General features: G+C 45.1%; 1 protein-coding gene and 1 non-coding gene across 2 annotated transcripts in view; both read left to right on the forward strand.

The window, feature by feature from the left end:
• Positions 1 to 21,446, forward strand: part of MAJIN (membrane anchored junction protein) — a 103,055-nt gene that overhangs the window by 69,735 nt on the left and 11,874 nt on the right. The window contains exon 8 of the mRNA XM_043538831.1: positions 15,417 to 15,471. Coding sequence (XP_043394766.1) covers positions 15,417 to 15,471 — 55 coding nt within the window. The remainder of the gene's footprint in view (positions 1 to 15,416; positions 15,472 to 21,446) is intronic.
• LOC114020224 lies at positions 2,354 to 2,472 on the forward strand. Its single transcript, XR_003565087.1, has one exon. It is a non-coding gene; the product is annotated as a U5 spliceosomal RNA (small nuclear RNA).

The raw sequence follows: 21,446 nt of genomic DNA on the forward strand, positions 1-21,446 counted from the left end.
AAGAAAAAGTAAAAGAATCACCTCTGTAAAATCAGGATGGTAAATGCCTTACAGGGTAATCAGATTGAAAACATAGAGAATCCCTCTAGGCAAAACCTTAAGTTACAAAAAGACACAAAAACAGGAATATGCATCCCATTCAGCACCACTTATTTTATCAGCCATTTAAACAAAACAGAATCTAACGCATATCTAACTAGATTGCTTACTGACTTTTTACAGGAGTTCTGACCTGCATTCCTGCTCTGGTCCCGGCAAAAGCATCACGCACACAGAGAGAGAACCCTTTGTGTCCCCCCCCCCTCCAGCTTTGAAAGTATCTTGTCTCCCCATTGGTCATTTTGGTCAGGTGCCAGCGAGGTTATCTTAGCTTCTTAACCCTTTCCAAGTGAAAGGGTTTTTCCTCCGGGCAGGAGGGATTTAAAGGTGTTTACCTTTCCCTTTATATTTATGACACCAGCTTCCAGATTGCAATATCCACCTGCTTCTCCACCATCAGGGCAGCTCTCAATCTCATGTCCTTGTGCCACAGGGTGGGGGCAAGCTCATCACACAGTCCCATGGAAGTGGCTTTTCTCATCTGAAAGTTCTGCAGCCACTGCTCATCATCCCAGACTTTCATGACTATGTGATCCCACCACTCAGTGCTTGTTTCCCGAGCCCAAAAGCAGCATTCCATGGTGGTGAGCATGTCCGTGAATGCCACAAGCAAACTTGTGTCATATGCGTTACTCGAGTCGATATCATCAGAGCCCTTACTGTCACTTTGGATTGTAAGGAATAAGTCGACTGCCAAATGTGCCGTGCTGGCGAGACTCTTCAGCATACTCCTCAGCAGTTTGGGCTCCATTCCCACAGACTGAAAGGGAAGACAGAGTGTGCAGTACAAAAAACATTGAAAGATGGCACCAAATGTGTACAGAAGCACAGGGATTGCTGGGATGCTAACTGATGCACCATGGGGCATTGGGACAGGACCCAGAATGCCCTGCACCCCCTGCCCACAAGCCACAGCACCAGAATGGGAAGAGGTGCTCTGTGGGATAGCTGCCCATAATGCATTGCTCCCAATGCCGCTGCAAGTGCCGCAAATGCCAGTGCGCTTGCAGCTGTCTGTGTGGACAGACTGCAGCGCTTTCCCTACTGCACTCTCCGAAGGTGAGTTTAACTCAAAGTGCATCTACATGGCAAGTGTAGCCATGCCCTTAGATGGTAATTAATTGTCCTTTTTGAGAAAAAGTGAGTTGATATGGGCAGGAGCTGCTGTTGCTGTTGTTAAAGTCTGATTCCATTTCCTAGAAGACACACACACACACACACACACACACACACACACACACACACACACACACACACACACACACGGAGAGAGAGAAGAAGAGTAAAGACAAAAGCAGCTTCTGTATCTGGTGTTGACTTTCACTTGCAACCTCACTGCTGGAGAAATACAGGCATGGCACATGGTTTTATTAGCCACTTTGAGACCTGGAAAACTTGTACCAGCATCAGTCTGTTTAGGGCATTGCTTTTAGTTGCCTTTCTGGTCACAGGATTACAACAGTGTTGCAAGAAAATACGCAATGTAGCTGGCTAAGCCACGGGAAAAAAGAAAGGGATAGGAAAGAGAAGAAATTAGTTGAGGAAGGGAAAACACACACCTGGGAGGAGGGTGACAAAGTTGCATCCCAGGTGGTATTCACGATTTAGCCTTAGCCAATGGAGGTGGCAGTGTCATATGTATCTCTCCCTCTGGTCCTTTCTGGGCAGGACATTTCTCAGGATTAGGATGAAGATGGTCCAGGGTCCCAGAAAATGCTGGGAGTGGCAGCCATGATGGTGAAGCTCTCTCCTTCCCCTTCTTTCAGTCAGCCAGTGTTGTAGCCATTGTGACAGAGCTCCTTCTCTGCCTCAGTGAGTTCCATGCTTCCACTTCCTCTCTACCTCCAAATTTCCCCACGCCCCTGGGCTTGCTGTCCATATCTTGCCTTCTGGCATCCCTGATGGGGGGAGCAGGAGGGGAGCCTCTTAGTCTCTGGTAGCCCCTCCGGGTGTGGTGGCAACAAACCAGGCACTCATTTCAGTCTTTCTGCTCCGGCTGTTCACCCTGTTGGGTAGGGTTTCCCCTGCCCTTCGCCTCTGTACCTGTGGGGTTTTCCTTCTGGTGCTTGTCAGTGTCTTCACTGCTCAGCTTTCCAGTTGCGTGCTTTCCTCCCAGAATGTTGATCACATGCTCCTATCTGGCTGGAGAGGAGGCTTTTAACAGGTTCTGGCAAGCCCCAGGTGTCCTAATTAACCTAGAGTAACCTCTGATCAGTTACCAAGGAAAAAGGGACCTGCTTATCCTGGGGCTAATATACCTGCCTTCCATCACAAATCATATAAATCTTTCATCTTTTACTAAAGATTTCCATAGAGAGGAACATTTATGAGTTTCTACCCAATTTTTTGAGGCTTCACCACTCTCCTCTAGCCATGTGGCCTGACCCTGTCACACCAGCTTTGCCTCCCACAATCTCTTTATGAGGGCCTTAAAGTGCAGCAGCTGTCAAAAAAGCAAACAGAATGTTAGGAACCATTAGAAAAGGGATAGATAATAGGACAGAAAATATCACAATGCCACTATATAAATCCATGGTATGCCCACACCTTGGATACTGTGTGCAGTTCTGGTCACTCCATCTCAAAAAAGATCTATTAGAATTGGAAAAGGTACAGAGAAGGGCAACAAAAATGATTACAGGTATTGAATAGCTTCGAAGTGAGGAGAGGTTAAAAAGACTGGGAATTTTCAATTTGGAAAAAAGATGACTGGGGGGGGATATGATAGAGGTCTACAAAATCATGAATGGTGTGAAAGAAGTGTTATTTACTCCTTCACATAACAAAAGAACGGGGGTCACCCAAGGAAATTAATAGGCGGCAGGAGGTTTAAAACAAATAAAAGGAAGTACTTCTTTACCCAACGCACAGTCAACTTGTGGAACTCATTGCCAGGGGATGTTGTGAAGGCCAAAAGAATTAGATAAGTTGATGGAGGATAGGTCCATCAATGACTATTAGCCAAGATGGTCAGGGATTCAAGCCCACGCTCTGGGTGTCCCTAGCCTCTGACTTCCAGAAGCTGTGAGTGGATGAGAGGGGATGGATGACTTGATAATTGCCTGTTCTGTTCATTCCCTCTGAAGCACCTGGCATTGGCCACTGTTGGAAGACAGGATACTGGGCTAGATGGACCATTCATCTCACCCAGTATGGCCGTGCTTATGAGTTATGGGCAGAATAGCACAGCCTCTTATTATTTTGCCTGTCAGTTGAGCCTAATTTCCGACACACTAATTTTGGTTAATTGATTTCTGGTCCCACATTTCTCCTGTTTATTGTGTATAATCTTAGTACAGTCCTTGAATGATAGCAGTAGCCCTGCCCATTGGCACTCGGGGCATAACACACAGAAGTCTCACACCTCTGAATGGACACCAGCCAGTAGAACTGCGTAGCTATTCTGTCAAGTGTCATCTCTCTCCCCAGGTGTCCCCCATGTGATATTACCTGGGCGACCTGGAGCACTGGCTTTTGGAACTTTCTTGGCTCTTAGCAGCAGCATTCTATCCTCCCCAATCTTGGAATCCCTCATGGCCTGATATGCCTTTTCTCAACCAGCTCAAAATGGGACCACTGTTTCAATAACTGAGGGTCTAGTACTGTGTTCATAGAATATCAGGGTTGGAAGGGACCTCAGGAGGTCATCTCAGTCTAATCACCTGCTCAAAGCAAGACCAATGCCCAATTTTTGCCCTAGATCCCTAAATGGCCCCCTCAAGGATTGAACTCACAACCCTGGGCTTAGCAGGACAATGCTCAAATCACTGAGCTATCCCTCCCCCCAGGCGAGCTGTTCAAAAACCTGACCCCCAGTTTGGTTACTGAGGGGTGGAGTCAGACCCTTACTGTTCTGATTAGGTCCTGGTGTATGGTCATTCATTTGTAAGGAGGTCCTTCACCCAGGACTTCATCCTCCTCTCAAGCACTATCCTCATGGTGTCCTTTCCTAGCCACCACAACTATCTCCTGCCTTCCAGGGTATTTTGGCCTTTGCCTCCATTAAGGATATGCCACCCTGTCTTGGAACAACTTCCAGTTTCTCCCCAGGATGACCGGATAGGCCAAATCTTTGGCCACTCTGGCCTGCACCATCTTGGTGTGGTTTTGCACAGTCAACCTCACCTCTCTCATTGAGTAGGGTCATATGTCTCTGTGGATACACTGGAGGTATATTGTACCTCTGTGCTTTCCTGCCCACCCCACCAGTTGTTCCCTGACCAGGATCTGGTTTCAGCCAGAGTCTATCAGACTTTGTACAGTTACTCCATCCACCTGTATGGGAATGAACATTTTCCCTGGGCCTCTCTTCTGAGCCTGACTGTCTGCTGTCGATGCTTGCTTGTAATTACAGTCCATGAACTGGTAGTCCTGCTGGAAATGGCCATGTTGCCCACAGCTGAAGCAAGCCCTTGTAGTTGAATGTTAATTCATTAATTCTCCTGAGGGGATAACATTGCCCCACTAGGCTTGGATCTCTCTTATCAGGCTGAGGGTAGGCTTCTGGACCAGTCTCAGTGTGAATGTACTCCCCTTACTGGGGTTTGATGCCCCAGTTCTGCAGGATCCCTCCAGGTGGATTCAGAGATTGGTAGTGCATGGGCCCCAGGGGTACACTGGACCAACCTGTGGTGTTTTTGCTTCAGGCTTGAGGGACATCAGATAGTTCTCCTTCAGGGCAACAGCGTCTGCAAGAGTTTTGGGTTGGTGCCTCATCACTTATTCATGCCCCCCCCCCATGGGGAGAATCTGCATCAAGTTCTCCCATGATGACCTTCTCTGGCACCTGAACACCTGTGCAGCTCTCTGGCTGGAGCCACCTCCAGCAATGTTCTTTCATACTCGAAGGTGATGGCCCAGGGCCAAGCACCAAGCAAGAATTTCTTATGGCAGGACCATTGCTGGTAGGTTTCAGGAGAGATGTTCTAGGCATCTAGGATGGCTGTCTTGACTTGGATGTAGTCCTGGCTAGCCATCCTGTCAAGGTCTCAATACGTGACCTGGGCCAGACCTATCAATTAGGGGGCCAATAGGCCCCAGCTTTCCATGACCATTGAACTTCCGTACTGACCCTCTTGAATGTGATGAGGGTCATCTGTGGACCCCTTCTTAGATTCACCAGGATGGATGGCTTTAGGATGGAACCTCCCACTCATGTGGTGAGACTTGCTGCTACAGGTGGTTGTAGGAGCATTATCATCTGCTGGATGAGCCGCGACTGCTGCTTCTGCTGCTGCAGTACTTTTTCTTTAATCAGCTACTGTTGTTGCTGCTGTTGATGCTCTGCCTGCCATTGATGCTGGGAAGCAACCTGCTGCAGGGGTTGGTTCTGGAGCTGCTGTTGCTGGTTTTCCAGGACTCACATCAGCAACTTTTCAAAATCTTTTTTCCCCTTCTCTCTCTCTTTGTTCTCTGGCTTACTTTCATACCTGGGATTCTAAGATGCCCGCATTCTTTACCACTTTTGATTAGGGGGTTGGAGGGCTGGGTAGCCTAGTGATTAGCACACCTGACCTCTGGTCCCTTGGCTGTCTGTCAGGGTAGTAGAGATGCCTGAATCATGACCATAAATTGGGAATCTTTTGGCCTTCACCAGCATCTGGGAAACAACCCTTAAGGGGAAGTGGTAGGGGGACCCAGGCCCTCCCTCTCCCAGCCCATGGTCCTGTGGGGAGCAACACTGGCAGGGTCCTCTGTGCTGACAGTCTAAGTCCGCTGCCCTGGGATACTTCCTACCTATGTGCTCCTTCAGTGTGGGGCATAGCCTCTATAGTCCAAACACTCAATCATTTAAAAAAGAATGCAAATGAACAGAGCCCTACAGGATCTACTGGTTCTCAAAGTGAATGGGGGTTGGAGAAAGCACTGCCTACGAGCCTTACCTGCTCTGTGGTCTCATCTTCTGTCTGTAGAAGGATTAATCTCTCCTGCAGCCTGACCACTATCCTTTGCCTTTCCCTTTAACCTATTCCTCCAGTTGGACTATGCTCTGCACGCCAGAGGGGCCCAGGTAGCCCTGCCCAGTATTGACTTTTAACCCCTTCAAGTTCAGTATGGGGTTTATATATCCCACCATAGAAGGTATGGACAAATGATCAAGTTGCAACCCTACAAATGTCATTGATGGGCACCAGACCCAAGAAACAGCTTAGAATGTGTAGAATGTGCTGAAACTCTTCCTGGTGGAGGAACTTTAGTGATATCATAGCACAGTAGAATACAGGAAGAGATCTAGGGGGATATCCTCTGTGAGGAGGCAGCCTGCCTTTTAATTCTGTCAGTGAAGGAGATGAACAATTGATGGGATGTTATCAAGTGGTTAGTCCTGTCCAGGTAAAAACCTAATGCCCTGTGGATGTCACACATATAAAATCTGTCCTCATCTTTGTCAGAGTGAGGCTTCAGAAAAAGGTTGGTAAGCATATAGACTGATTTAGGTGAAAATCTGTCAACACTGTAGTGAGAAACGTAGTATGTGAATGTAGTAGACTGTTCTTATAAAACACCATATATGAGAGGTTAGAACTAAAGCCTGCAATTCTGCCACTTTTTTGGCAGAAGTAATCGCCACCAGAAAAGCTACTTTTATCAAGAGATGAGAAAGTGAGCACATAGCTGCAGATTCAAGAGTGGGGCCCACCAGAGCCAGCAGAACCAAATTTATATCCCATGAAGTTGTGGGATCTCTTAAAGCTGGGAAGAGTCTGCCTAACCCTTTAAAAATCTAATCATGATAGGTTGGAAAAAAAACCAAGGACATGAACAAGGGTAGTACAACTATAGTGAGAAGCTGCATTCACTGTGAAGGTAGGCCTATATCAAGGATCAGTAGGGGAGAGGCTTTATGGAACATGCTTTTCACCAATGACATTATGGTGTGCCATGAAGATAAATACATACTTGAAAATGACCTAAAACTATGGAGGACTGCGTTAGAGAAAAATGGTTTACTAATCAGCCAACAAGAGACACACAACACATGTGATACTTCATTGAGAGAAATATCAAGAAGCGACTAAAACTAGATCAAGTAGAGTTAATGTCTCTGCAACAATTTAAATATCTCAGTTCAATACTGAGTCATGATGTGGATGGTAGAATCTGCAGAAAGAGTGCTTGGATAAATGGAGGAGGTTGACAGGAATTCTTTATGGTAAGAAAATGTCAAGTAAACTGAAGAGCAAAGTGTATAAGACCATAATTAAGCCAGCCATGATGTGTGGGTCAGAATGATGGCCAACGAAGAAAAAGAAGTACTTCATACTGGTAAAATGAAAATGCTCAGGTGGACCGTGGGTAAGGCAAGAGCTGATAGGCTATGCAATGAAATGGTATGAGCCATTATGTAGGTAGCCCTCATCTGGGAAAAGCTGAGGGAGTATTGACTGAGATGACTGTATCACGTGAGATGACAAGATATGGGATACATTGGCCAGAGAGTAAAATAGCTAATAGTCATGGGGAAAAGACCATGAGGAAGACCTAGAAAGAGGTGGTTTGAGACACTGAAGGAGAACATGAAGAATGTAGGTGTCAGCTTGCAAGATGCACTTGCCAAAAATGCTTGGAGATTAACAACAAGAGCTGTTCACACACTTGATATGACAAGTCAAAAGCAAAGAAGAAGAGGTAATCCAGAATAAACTGTGTGGAAATCTGTGAAGGAGGTGTCCTTTTCTTCTAGAACCATGCAGAATAATCTTCTCCATTTCATTAAAGTAAATATTTCTGGTGGATGGCTTTCTGCTATTTAAAAGAATGCTTTGAACCATTAGGGAACACTTCATTTCCTGAGAAGATAGCCGCTGAGCATCCATAACAGATGTAGGATGAGGGTCAGGATGTGTCATCTTGTCATAGGTCTGTGATGCTATGTTCAAAACCTGAAGCAGAGATATGGGATCCCAAATGAAATGATTTAAAAGGTCCAAGAACCAACACTGATGATGAGGCCAGGCTGGTGTTATCAGAATTAGCATGGTGTGAGCCTGTCTGAGTTTGCATGAACTTCTTCAAACTAGAGGAATGGTGGGGAAAGCATATAGAAGTTTGGTCTTCCAGTGCAGTAGAAAGGTCTCTGATATGCATCCTGGGCTGTGATCTTCTTTGGAACATGCTTCCTTTTGTCAAGTAGCCAAGAGGTCTATTTCTTCCATTCCCTGGGTCTGAAAAATATACCTTAATATGTACATTCTGAGAGACCATTCATGATCTCTGCTGAATGTTGAGATGGTCTGACACAGTTCTGAACCCCTGGGAAGTGAGAGGCATTGAGTATGATCAAATTCTTTGCGAAGAAACTACGGTGGTCCTTTGCCTGTTGACAGAGCGTTGTTGTGATAATAGAACCTACAAATTCTGGACCTTCTCCCTCAGATGAGAGAAGAACAGGATTCCAGGACAACTAGCATGGTGTGATGCATTATCCAGCTCAGAAAGAAGTTGAAGATCCTGGGGAGATTTGCATGGGAAAAACCTGCATAACCAAGAGCAGGCTTATTGTAAGGAGGCCCATCTACATGAGTTCCAGCAAGGAGACTGAGCATTGCTTCTGCTGCCAGTGTCGGAATCCAAGCTATTCGCCTGATGACAGTGTCATTTTGAGGTATTGAGACATGTTGGGGAGGATGATTATAAGATCTGGCAACCTGCAAAGGAGAAGCAGACTATTGGACTATGGGTCTCAAACCCAGGACCACAAGTTGTCTCATAAGAGCCGGTAAGCTCCAACCTGCTACCCACTAACAGTTGCTAAGGCAGAAGTGGAACCCCTAGAGAGGACTCCAGTCCTGGAACCTGATTGACAGAAGGCTGGGGCAGTCCTGATTGGTCCACAGCTTCTATATAAACCTAATACAGGAATAGGAATTTGTCCATGCAACTGGGATCCACCTTGCTCTGGCCTGTGTGCCCTAGGGCTCTGTTCCTACTCCCCTGGCTTGACTTTCTGGTAGCCTGACTCTGCTCTCAAGGTTGTCTCCTGCTTCTGGTTTCCTGGTAACCTGACCCTGCCTGCCTTCCAACACTCGAGTCTCAGTTTGCCCTCTGACCCGTCTCAGACTCCGACCTCCTGGTATCAGACTTGGCTTGACTCCTCGTTTGACCACTAGGTCAGACCGCCCACATCCTGATCCTGATACAGACCAAAGTATATCACATCAACTTACTGAATGCATGGAAGGGCCAGGAAGGTCTCCTTATCACTCCACTACCCCCCCCAGCCCCAAACTCAGCCCTCAGACTTCTGTGCTGCAAAATCATAACCTTGCACTTGTAGGGAAACATCTGTGGCCTGAGTGAGATCAGAAAATTTGTTAGCTGGTTGCCTCATTCCCAGAGGTATTCTTGGCAATGCCTGGGCAAATACATCTGGTGTTCCAGCATATTGACACTGCACCCGGATGGAGGTGTGCAAGAGCCCGCATCCTCTTCCAAATAAGATGTGGGAGACAGTGAACCACGTGCTCTAGTCCATGTTAGATGTAGGGGAGGTGGAAGAGTTGCATGGCAAGTGGAGAAGCCCAATTATGCTCATGTTCAAACAGGATGGATCAAGCTGGTTCTGCATCAGTTTCGACAAGGTGAATGCAGTTTTGTAATTTAATGCATGCCAAGGCCAACGAACTACTAGAAAGACTGGGGGTGGCCACTCTCAACAAAGGAGTGTCCTTGATGCCTAAATCTAAACAGAAGACTGTCTTCTCCACTCCATTCAGGTTATACCAGTTTGAAAACCAGGGCTCCATGGAGCTTCTGCCAACTGTCAGCAGTCGATTAATAGAGTGTTGTAGCTCTATGGATCATACACAACTGTCTACATTGATATCATCATATATAACAATGAGTGGGCTGGCCATATAAGGCACATTACTGCAATCCTACAGGCTCCTACGGAGGCAGGGTTGATGGCCAGACCAACCAAGTGCTGCCTGGCCACCCAGGAAGTCACCTACCTAAAGTTACAATGGGAGAGGGACAGTCACAACCCCTGGTGGACAAAGTCCAAACTTTAGTGGACTGCCCTGTCCCTTCCATCAAACAACAAGTTTGCCATTTCTTGGGATTAGGGGGGTACTATGATTCATTCCAAACGTCACTACCATTGGTGCCCCTTTAAAGGATTCTACAACCCAAAAATCCATTGGATTAAAAACTGCAACAAGCCATTCAGAACACTGAAAGACCAGTTGAGCGAGGAACTGGTGCTGTTCCACCCAGAATTCACAAAGCCATTTATTGTACAAACCAGTGTATCCAACACTGCGCTTGGAGCAGTGTTGTCTCAAGAATTTGGAAGAAGAGAACATCCCATCTTCTTTCTCAATAAAAAGTTTTTTTCCCATGGGAGGTGCCATACAAGTCATTGAGAAGGAGGCCCTGCAGTGAAATGGGCTGTTGATGCACTGCAATATTATTTATGGGGATAGTCCTTCCACCTAGTTACCGACCATGTGCCACTCTAGTGGCTGAACTCCATGAAAGATCACAACCTGTGCCTGGAATAATGGGGCAGAGCTACCCTAACTCTCCCTCAGTTCCTTCTCACCAGAATCCAGTAAATTAGACTCCTATGTAGAGGGGAAGGAGGGTGAGTTGTGGAATGGACATGAGCAACGCATCTCAAAGAACAATAGTTACAGAACAGGTGACTAGGTTCCTTCCCCACTCTGAACTCTAGGGTACAGATGTGAAGACCTACATGAAAGACCCCCTAAACTTATTCTTACCAGCTTAGGTTAAAAACTTCCTCAAGGTACAAACTTTGCCTTATCCTTGAACCCTATGCTGCCACCACCAAGCGTGTTAAACAAAGAACAGGGAAAGAGCCCACTTGGAGACGTCTTCCCCCCCCCCCAAATATCCCCCCACGCCCTACACCCCCTTTCCTGGGGAAGGCTTGATAAAAATCCTTACCAATTTGCATAGGTGAACACAGACCCAAACCCTTGGATCTTAAGAACAATGAAAAAGCGATCAGGATCTTCAAAGAAGAATTTTATTTAAAGAAAAAGTAAAAGAATCACCTGTGTAAAATCAGGATGGTAAATGCCTTACAGGGTAATCAGATTGAAAACCTAGAGAATCCCTCTAGGCAAAACCTTAAGTTACAAAAAACACAAAAACAGGAATATACATTCCATTCAGCACAGCTTATTTACCAGCCATTTAACAAAAGAAAATCTAACGCATTTCTAGCTAGATTATTTACTAACTTTTTACAGGAGTTCTGAAGAGCCTTCCTGATCTGTTCCCGGCAAAAGCATCACACAGACAGATGGACACTTTGTCCCCTCCCCTCCTGTCATAAATATAAAGGAAAGGGTAACCACCTTTCTGTATACAGAACTATAAAATCCCTCCTGGCCAGAGGCAAAACCCTTTCACCTGTAAAGGGTTAAGAAGCTAAGATAACCTCGCTGGCACCTGACCAAAATGGCCAATAAGGAGACAAGATACTTTCAAAGCTGGAGGGGGGGGGGGACAATGGGTCTGTTTGTCTGTGTGTTGCTTTTGCCGGGAACAGATCAGGAATGCTCTTCAGAACTCCTGTAAAAAGTTAGTAAATAATCTAGCTAGAAATGCGTTAGGTTTTCTTTTGTTAAATGGCTGGTAAATAAGTTGTGCTGAACGGAATGTATATTCCTGTTTTTGTGTCTTTTTGTAAATTAAGGTTTTGCCTAGAGGGATTCTCTATGTTTTGAATCTGATTACCCTGTAAGGCATTTACTATCCTGATTTTACAGAGGTGATTCTTTTACTTTTTCTTTAATTAAAATTCTTCTTTTAAGATCCTGATTGCTTTTTCATTGTTCTTAAGATTCAAGGGTTTGGGTCTGTGTTCATCTGTACCAACTGGTGAGGATAATTATCAAGCCTTCCTCAGGAAAGGGGGTGTAGGGTTTGGGGGGATAACATCTCCAAGTGGGCTCTTTCCCTGTTCTTTGTTTAACATGCTTGGTGGTGGCAGCATAGGGTTCAAGGACAAGGCAAAGTTTGTACCTTGAGGAATTTTTTAACCTAAGCTGGTAAGAATAAGCTTAGGGGGTCTTTCATGCAGGTCCCCACATCTGTACGCTAGAGTTCAGAGTGGGGAAGGAACCTTGACAACAGGTAAGTAACAGTTTTTCCTTCTTTGAGTGATTGCACATGTCCATTCTTCTTCGGATGACTGACAAAGCAATTCAAGATGGATGAGGGTTTCACACCCTATCTGTACAGAGCTTCTGTAATGGGGTGGCACCCACCTCTCATGAGCGCCCCCTGGTCAAGTGTGTGCATGCTTGCAGTTTTCTCAGTTTATCGGCTCATGGTACCTCCTCTCAGCTGCTGCCCTTGTCAGGTGGGTCTTCGTTGACTCAGCCCTCTGGCCAAGTCACACTCTGTCCATGTGCGAAAAATAAACAACCCCCTTCCAAGGTATACAATTCAACTGGGCCTAGCTGAATGCCCTTGCTAATGTCCTTTAACAAGACAACAAGGCCAACTGTAGTACCCCTCTGTTGGCAATGTCTCTGTAGCCCTCCCCAGTCTCAGTCTGACCAACAGGGCCTGAGGATTATCTCAGTACCCTAATTGGCCAGTTTACGTGTGAAGTTTCCAGCTTTGGGGTGGAATAGCACCCCTCAGGGCTTCCTCCCTGGAAGGTCTTTGCCTGCCTTTTAGTCTTCTGACCCCAGCTCTTCAGCTGCATCAGTCTCAATTCAGTCCCCTTCCAGGGATAACAGTTCCATGTACAGTGCCTTCCCTGGGCCTGTCTAAATTCTCTTCTCTCAGGGCACAGCACCTTCCCCCATGGCTTGAGGGGGACCCAGGCACACCCACTATTCTGGGTCCAAACCCAGGGACCCTCTAAGTAGCAGCCATGTGCCATATCCCTTTAACTAACTGTTTTTCCGTGGGCCACTTCCCCATAGCCCATCTTAATTGTTTCCTGGCAGCCAGCCAGAAGCTATTCCCTCTCTTCCTCAGTCCCTGCCAGCAAATACCTGCCTTAGCCTTGCAGCCAGCAGGATAACCTCTTGCTCCCCCAGTCCCTACTAGCAGACTGATTTATCCAGGTCTTTCAGTCAGCCAGGAGCACCTCTTGCTCCCAGGGTCCCTACAAGCAGACTGAACTCACTCCGGTCCTGCAGCTCCTTTTATATGAACCTGCTGGGCCCTCATTGGCTACTCCCTGTAGCCTCTCTGATTGTCTGCTTCCCCTGCAGCCACTCTAGCCAGCTTGGAGGACCTCTCCACTGCTCCTTTTCTAGGATGGGTGTGGGAGGGCCCTGAGGCCTCCAGCAGGGGGCCTTTGGGCCTAGTCCACCCCATCAGACTGCAACACAACTCGTCCAAATCGAGCATCATCTCTTGACACTTGAGAAACAGCATAATGAGCAGAGAACTTGTGATAAGGTGCTCACAGGGCTGGTCACCCTAGCAGTTGGCGCTCCAGACCTCTGGCCCCTTCCCTGTCTGTCAGGGTGGGAGAGGTGCCTGTTTCCTGACCCCAAGCCAGCAATCTTCAGGCTTCCACTTGCATCTGGGCAACAGCCCTTAAGGGAATGTGGTGGGGGACCTAGGACTTTCCTTTCCTCCAGAACCCAAACCAGGGTTATATGGGAAGCAACCCTGTCAGGGTGCTCCCTGCAGAGTCTAAGGCCTTGTCTACACTACAGGGGAAATTTGATCTAAGCTATGCAATTTGAGTTTGTGAATAGTGTAACTCAAATCGATGTAGCTTAGATCTACTTACCGCGGGATCCACACTATGTGATGTTGATGGGAGATGCTCTCCTGTCGACTCTCCCTTCTCTTCTTGACTCCCCCTACAGGAATTGATGGGAGAATGATCTGCGGTTGAAGCCCTAAGTTAAGGAGTATCTGGGCTTTATAAAAGGTTAAGAAGGCTCAGGCTGGAGCGTAGAACACAGAGAGAAAGCTCCTGGGGAAAGAGTCTACAAAGCTCTCTAGGCAGGGTGTTCCTGAGAGTTACCCTGAGTCAGCAGGGAAGAGACTGCAGAGCTCTAAGCCAGTGGTTCTCAACCAAGGGTAAGTGTACAACTGGGAGGTCTTCCAGGGGGTACATCAACTCATCTAGATACTTGCCTAGTTTTACAACAGGCTACATAAAAAGCACTAGCAAAGTCAGTACAAACTAAAGTTTCATTCAGACTATGACTTTTTTATGCTGCTCAATATACTATACGCTGAAATGTAAGTACAATATTTATATTCCAATTGACTTATTTTATAATTATGTGGTAAAATGAGAAAGTAATACATTTTTCAGTAATAGTGTGCTGTGACACTTTTGTATTTTTATGTCTGATTTTGTAAGCAAATAGTTTTTAAGTTAGGTGAAACTTGGGAGTACACAAGACAAATCAGACTTCTTAAAGGGGTGCAGTAGTCTGGAAAGGTTGAGGGCCACTGCTCTAAGCAAAGAAGAATCCTTGTTTTGTAGTTGATTAAATAAATTAGACACCTGAGGGCAATGTTCCCTATATACAAGTTTTACTGAACTTATTAAAAATTGACTAAGGGAAACTGAGGCACAGATGTAACTGTGATTCCGCATCAGGGTTGCTCAAAAGGGGCGTTCCCACCATTATACTATGATATACAGGAGGACCAACTAAATGCTCTATAATGGTTCCTTCTGGCCTTCGACTGTAGAGCTTGTTGGTAAATGTTTTTTGTTCCCATGAACAATTTCAGTAAAAGCACAAATTTTTGTTTTCCTTAACATTTTTCTTTAAAAGAATGTAAGGTTTTCATCAAAAACTGGTTTTCAAGCTTTCACTTTTTGATGAAAACGTGTAAGTTTAAATCAAAATCAGACCCAAGGGTTAAACCCTAAGCTATGGTATATATTTTTCAAGTCACAAGTAATATAAAAATTGAATGAAACATTTAAGGTAGTTGCTGGTTATAGAATCATAGAATATCAGGGTTGGAAGGGACCTCAGGAGGTCATCTATTCCAACCCCCTGCTCAAAGCAGGACCAATCCCCAACTAAATCATCCCAGCCAGGGCTTTCTCAAGCCTGACCTTGGAAACTTCTAAGGAAGGAGATTCCAGCACCTCCCTAGGTAACTCATTCCAGTGCTTCACCACCCTCCTAATGAAAAAGTTTTTCCTAACATCCAACCTAAACCTACCCCACTGCAACTTGAGATCATTACTCCTTGTTCTGTCATCTGGTACCACTGAGAACAGTCTAGATCCATCCTCTTTGGAACCCCCTTTCAGATAGTTGAAAGCAGCTATCAAATCCCCTTCTAGTGATTTCTGATAGACTTCATTCCCTATATATTTGCTTTGTTTTTAGAACTAAACCTGAAAATATTCACACTGGAAGCAAGTCAAAAGGTGACTTCAGAATGGTAAGCCACAGAAAATACATAATGCATAAATACCTTCTTTTACAGCCAGATTTTCAGAATTGCTAGTGTAAAAGCACATATTAGGACTGTCAAAGAGTTAAAAATTGTGATTAATCATGAGATAAAAAAATTAATGGTAGTTTTAATTACACTGTTAAACAAGAATAGAATACAATTTATTTAAATATTTTTGGATGTTTACTACATTTTCAAATATATTGATTTCAATTACAACACAGAATACAAAGTGTACAGTGCTCCCATTATATTATTATTTTTTATTACAAATATTTGCTATGTAAAAAAAGATAAAAGAAGTAGTATTTAAGTTCACCTTATATTGAAGTATTGTAGTACAATCTATTATGAAAGTTGAACTTACAAATGTAGAATTATTATTGTTATTTTTATACATAACCACTCAAAATAAAATAAAACAATGTTAAATTTTAGAACCTACAAGTCAACTGAAAAAGTCAGTATTCTGCAGATGGGAGGGCTGTGAGTTGTGCAGGAGAAGAGTCAGCTGTGCAGGAGAAAGGTGAATTCTCGATGCTGCTCCTGTTGGGCTGGGTTTCTGAGCTCACCAGGCTTGCCTCCTGTCCAGAAAGGAAGAGTTTCATCATAGAAATCTACATTCAGTGTTCAGGGAGGATGTGTGGGGAGGCAGGGGTGAACCAGCAATGACTTGTGAAGGAAGAGGGTGAAGGAGGTGTCTTGCTGCTGCTTTTGGAAGCGTGGTTTCTGGTACTGGGTTTGCCAGGCTCTCCTTCTTTTACTGAGTTAGGTGGGCTCCCTTCAGCTTAGTGAGCTCTTGTTTGCAATGGAGGTTGGGAAGCACAGGTGCCAACTTTTGTTGGCACCGGTGGGTGCTTGCACCCTCCTGCCCCTGGCCCCGCCCCGACTCCACCCCCTCCCTGCCCTTATTAGACCCCTCCCCAAATCCGCACCCCGGCCCCGCCTCTTCCCCCAGCACGCCGTGTTCCTCCTCCTCCCCCTCCCTCCCAGCGCTTGCCGCATGAAACAGCTGTTTTGCGGTGCAAGTGCTGGGGGGGAGGGGGAGAAGCAGGATGCGGCAGCCTGCTCAGGGGAGGAGGCGGCGGTGAGCTGGGGCAGGGGGGTGGGTCAGGGAGTTGCTGGTGCGTGCAGGGCACTCACCAATTTTTCCCCATGGGTGCTCCAGCCCCAGAGCACTCACGGAGTCAGCACCTATGGTGGGGAGGAAGGGTTGGTGCAGGGAGGCTGAGCTCACCAGGCCCCAGTTCTCTCTGGGGTATCGCCCACAGCAAGGAGCCAGCCAGGGACAATGAGGCAATGGGGCGTGGTGTGGGGGAGGAAGGTTGGTCACCAGGGTGAGGTGCTGGCCGGAGGAAATAGGGCACGGCAGGGTCAGGATCGCTTCCTCTCTGCCGGAGCTGGGATGGGAGCCACTTCCTCTTCTCTTCCTGTCCTCCAGGGGTGTATTGGGTTACTGTGCCTCACTGGACACTGTCGAGTCCTTTCGCAACTGATGCTTCCCTCCCCACTCAATGTTTTCAATTAATCACAGGCATTAACTGTGATTAATTGACAGCCCTAGTACATATACATAATTTTGATATTCCTTTCCACCAGAAACTCTAACAGCAAAGGAGCTAAGTATGTCTGGTCAGAATTTTTCAAATCAAAATATTTAATTGAAAAGTGCTGTTTTTATTGAAATGTGTAATGAAAGTATTTGACATTTTCAAATTTTCTGTGCACACACAGACTTCTCTAGCTTAGTCACTCTGAAAGGCACAGTATATAGTGAATCTAACTGAAGTTTAGGTTTGTCATGTTGGAGAGCTGGATTCTGTGCCTGTTAATGTCTTTTTAAAAAATGGGAGGAATTGTTCAGTGGTTGTTCCCAAACTGTCTTCTAGGTTGGGGATCATGCCTGTCCTATAGTGAATTTGAATTCCTGGTCTCCTCTTTTCCAACTCAGGAAACTCTTTCCTAGGCTACAGAGTGTTTGATAAATCGGTCTTTCTCTCTCTTATGTTAAGACTCTCTAGAAGTGAGTGATTGTGATCTCACAGCAATTTTGTTATCAAAATGTATTTTGTTATCAAATTATAATTTGGCACTTCCAGGTGGACACAAAAACTTCCTTTTAACACCTTAAAATACTTTTAAAAATGTGCCACACATGTATCTAAAAATAGTATTTTAGGAATCCTTGTCTCAGAAATTATATCTATGGAAACTTGAACCATAATCATGCCATTATGTTAGAGGAGTACAAAAAAAAGTGAGACTCTCCTCTGAACAAAATAAAATGGAAGTTCTTAAAGGAAGCTTAATTATGATGCAGTTGCCACAGCACCATAACACATAAATAGTTAATAATTAAGGTGCCAGTATATATAGCTCATGGATATGTAGCATAGATCTTGGGTTTTGTCAGAGCAATAAAACTAGTTCACTATAAATGGGTTTCTCGGTGTAACCCTCTGCATCAGCTCCTAACATGGTGTCAGAAGTAAAGGAGTTTTACTCCTTTCTTTGTTATGGCTGACCAGCACTGAATCATTTTGGGCAATAGCTGTGAACAACTTTCCTCTCAATGCTATATTGCAAATGTATGGAGTTTATTCTGGGGCTCATAGATAAAATGCAAAGTGGCTGCAAAACTGGATTATGAAACTATAGAAATCTGAGTGGCTACACTGAATACAGCAGTGGGTAAGGACTGCTTCCTAATCAGCACAGATAGCCAGCAGATGCAAAACAAAAACAAAAAACCCCCAAAACCCCAACCTCCCCAACTTTGTGCTTAAAAGAAATGTAATATTGGAGATATATTTTCAGTACATCTGATCAAACAACCTGAAATCAATCTGCAGCCAGGCTGTGCCAGTTAGCCTCATCATGCAAATTTGTCATACATTTGCAGAAGAACTTCCAGATCATATAGTTTTAGGCTCCACAGATACTGATGCCAGAGTATACATGTTGCAGCTAAACTGGAATTAAATCAGACTCGAGATATATACCACAATAGCAAACAAGGAAAGAAACAGCTACAAAGATTGAAAACATTAGAACTAATGCCAGATATACATTACATGCAATAGAAAATAAAGGGCAACACAAGTGAAAACAGCTGTGGTCTGCAAAGAAGGGCGAACAAAAGCACTTATTGTAGGACAAGACATTGGAAAAGGCAAATGCCCAGCTTTTGGTGTGCTTATTGCAAAATAAAAAAATTGTGTTGCAAAAGTATGAAATAGTTTTATAATACACTCCAGGTAGGGAATGACAGTGACAGTTCCTCAGATGAGTTTGTCTTAGGACTACTCACAGTGTGGGGGCCGTGAGGAGTACAGGTTAAAAGGAGGTTGTACAACTAAAAATTCCAAGGATCATGAAGAGACCCAACTCAGTCATTTACATTTCAAACAGACAGTGGGGCTACCGGCAAGGTCATGAGTTTTAAAGGTTACTGCAAAATTGTACACAATAAATCCCAATGTAAGTAAATAAATAAAACTACTGGAAAACAACTCTGTGCTAAAGTTCTACAATGGCATATGAATATGTCCTATAGATGAGGAAAAAGAGATTACTTACATTTGGTGAGTGCATGTCCAGTGCATACACAGAGAATTTTCTAGTCAACAATATTCACTGGGGCAGCACATGACTCTTTCTCTCCTTATGTGCCCCCCCCACCACTCTTCAGTTTCTTCTCCACTGTGAGAGCCTGTGACATCAGGACTCTGAGGTAGCAGAGTTGTCTGGTGGGTTGTGGAATATGTATACAGACTACATATCTCAAAGATCATCAGTTACTGTACAAGTGACAAAGAGTCCTGTGGCACCTTATAGACTAACAGACGTATTGGAGCATAAGCTTTCGTGGGTGAATACAAGTGAGTAATCCTTTACTTCATCAGGTGCTAGTCCATATCCAAGTCCACTGTTGGTGACTTCCAAGCAGTAGTCATCACTTGGCATGGATACAAGTAATCTCTGTGAATGTGGACTGCAACATGGATATTCCAAATATTGCATCAGCTCTTGCCACTTGCACCTACATGTAATGCTCAGCAACATGTGTACGGATTACTAAATCACTGCTTTGCAAATATCCTGAACAGGCAGGTTTGCTAAGGAAGCTACTGAGATAGACTGTGCCTTAGTACCTGACCACTAGCTGGTAACATATCTTGATGCACTGGAGAGTTTGATGTTCTCTCTGTAGACATGGCCTGTCCCTTGATTCTTTTTGTATATGTCAGAAACAGCCAGGGAGGCTGCCGGAATTATTTTCTTGTGTCCAGGTAGAAAAATATGGCAGTGTACACTTCCTCCGTGTGCAATCTCTGCTCCCTTCTCCCAGCATGAAGCTTTGGGAAGAACACAGGCAGGTGGGAGAGCTCATTGCCATAGAATTCTGACACTACTTAAGAAAGAAATATAGGATGTGTCCTCATGGATACTTTGTCCTTGTAGATAACCGTAGCTCCCTGATTCTCCTGGCAGGTGTGTTTTTATGGAGAGATAGGATAGCAAGCATTTAGCCATGGGTTCAAAGAGAGCATTCATCAGTTTCACAAGGACCAGGTTAAGGTTTCATGTTAGGACTGATTCCCTGACTGGTGGATAAAGATGCTCTTCAGGAATCTTTTTACTATACAGTGGGAGAAGACTGAGGATTGGTCAGTTAGTGAGGCAATAGCTGAAATGGCCAGATGAACCCACAGCAATCTCAGTGACAGCTCAGAGTCCTTCAGGTGCAACCAGGTACTCTGAGATCTCCTGGATTTCCAAATGCATGGGGGACAGCTGGTGCTGCAATCCCCAGTTCACAAACCTCGTCCACTTAGAGAGAGAGATGGACCTAGTGGAATCTTTCCTGCTACTAAGACACTTCAGGGCATCTTGCAGGCAGGTCCTCTATGCTGGTATCAGAGAGCATGCATGCTGTCAGGTGGATTGGACCATAGCACCATTCTCCCAAATTGGGCATCAGCATGCAATGCTATGGCCAAAGAATTGTGGAGGGTGAAGGTGTGCACTGAATTCAGAATTTCTTCTTTGCAAATTTGCAACACGAGAACCTGTCTGTAACATGCCATTGAAGCTGCAGTGGTTTTTGTGAAGTAGGTCTTTAAGCCAGAAGGCATCAATTTCTCATCTTAAGTGTAACAATATTCTAGAATCTCTTTTACCAGTAGCAGGTTTAGGAGGCATTTGATAACGCCTCCAAGACTGCATCTCTTGTGTTATGAAGCAGCCTGTTTTTTGAAGCAAAATGCTGGATAGGGAGTTTTCCAGGTAGAGGAGGGCTATGATAATCCCAGGAAGCAGGCAGTGGCCTTAGTGGCTTTCATGTTTGCTAGTGCTTCATTAGCTCTATTACTAAAGAGGCCCATGCCCTCAAAAAGGAGGTCTTCAGTTTTTCCTTGGGATTCCAATGTGAGACCAGAGGATCTTGGCCAGAAGTATCTCCAAATAGCTACTCTTCTGGCCATTGTTCTTGCACTGTTTTCTGAGGCCATCATATTTTACTCTGAGAGAGTACCCAGTGACTGAATTACCCTTGATGAGTAGGGTCATGGATGGGTATGTAATCGGGGCAGCTAGCCCCTCCTGCTGCCATGGCTACACTCTTATTTTTAGCATACTAGCTTGATCAGAGCTAGGATGGGTATGTTTCCGCAAGCTGGAATTTACAACTCCAGTTCAAGTATTCAAAATGAAGAGGCAGAGTGAGATGCTTTATTGCCTCTAGCTCTTTACACCATGGAGTTTGTCAAAAAGGGCTGTAATAGAAGGGCTGATCTTTCAACTGGTACAGGATACACCCTGCTCACTCTATTGGATACTTGTGGAAAAGAGAACAGAGAAAGCCAGATAAAGACAGAGCAGATGGATAGAGCCAGCTTCTTTTTGGTCTGTGGTTGGTCTGTGGTTGTCTCCAGTGCCCTGAGTCTTGTCTGCAGCTT

Source organism: Chelonia mydas, chromosome 2 (assembly GCF_015237465.2).
Source record: "Chelonia mydas isolate rCheMyd1 chromosome 2, rCheMyd1.pri.v2, whole genome shotgun sequence".
NCBI lineage: Eukaryota > Metazoa > Chordata > Testudines > Cheloniidae > Chelonia > Chelonia mydas.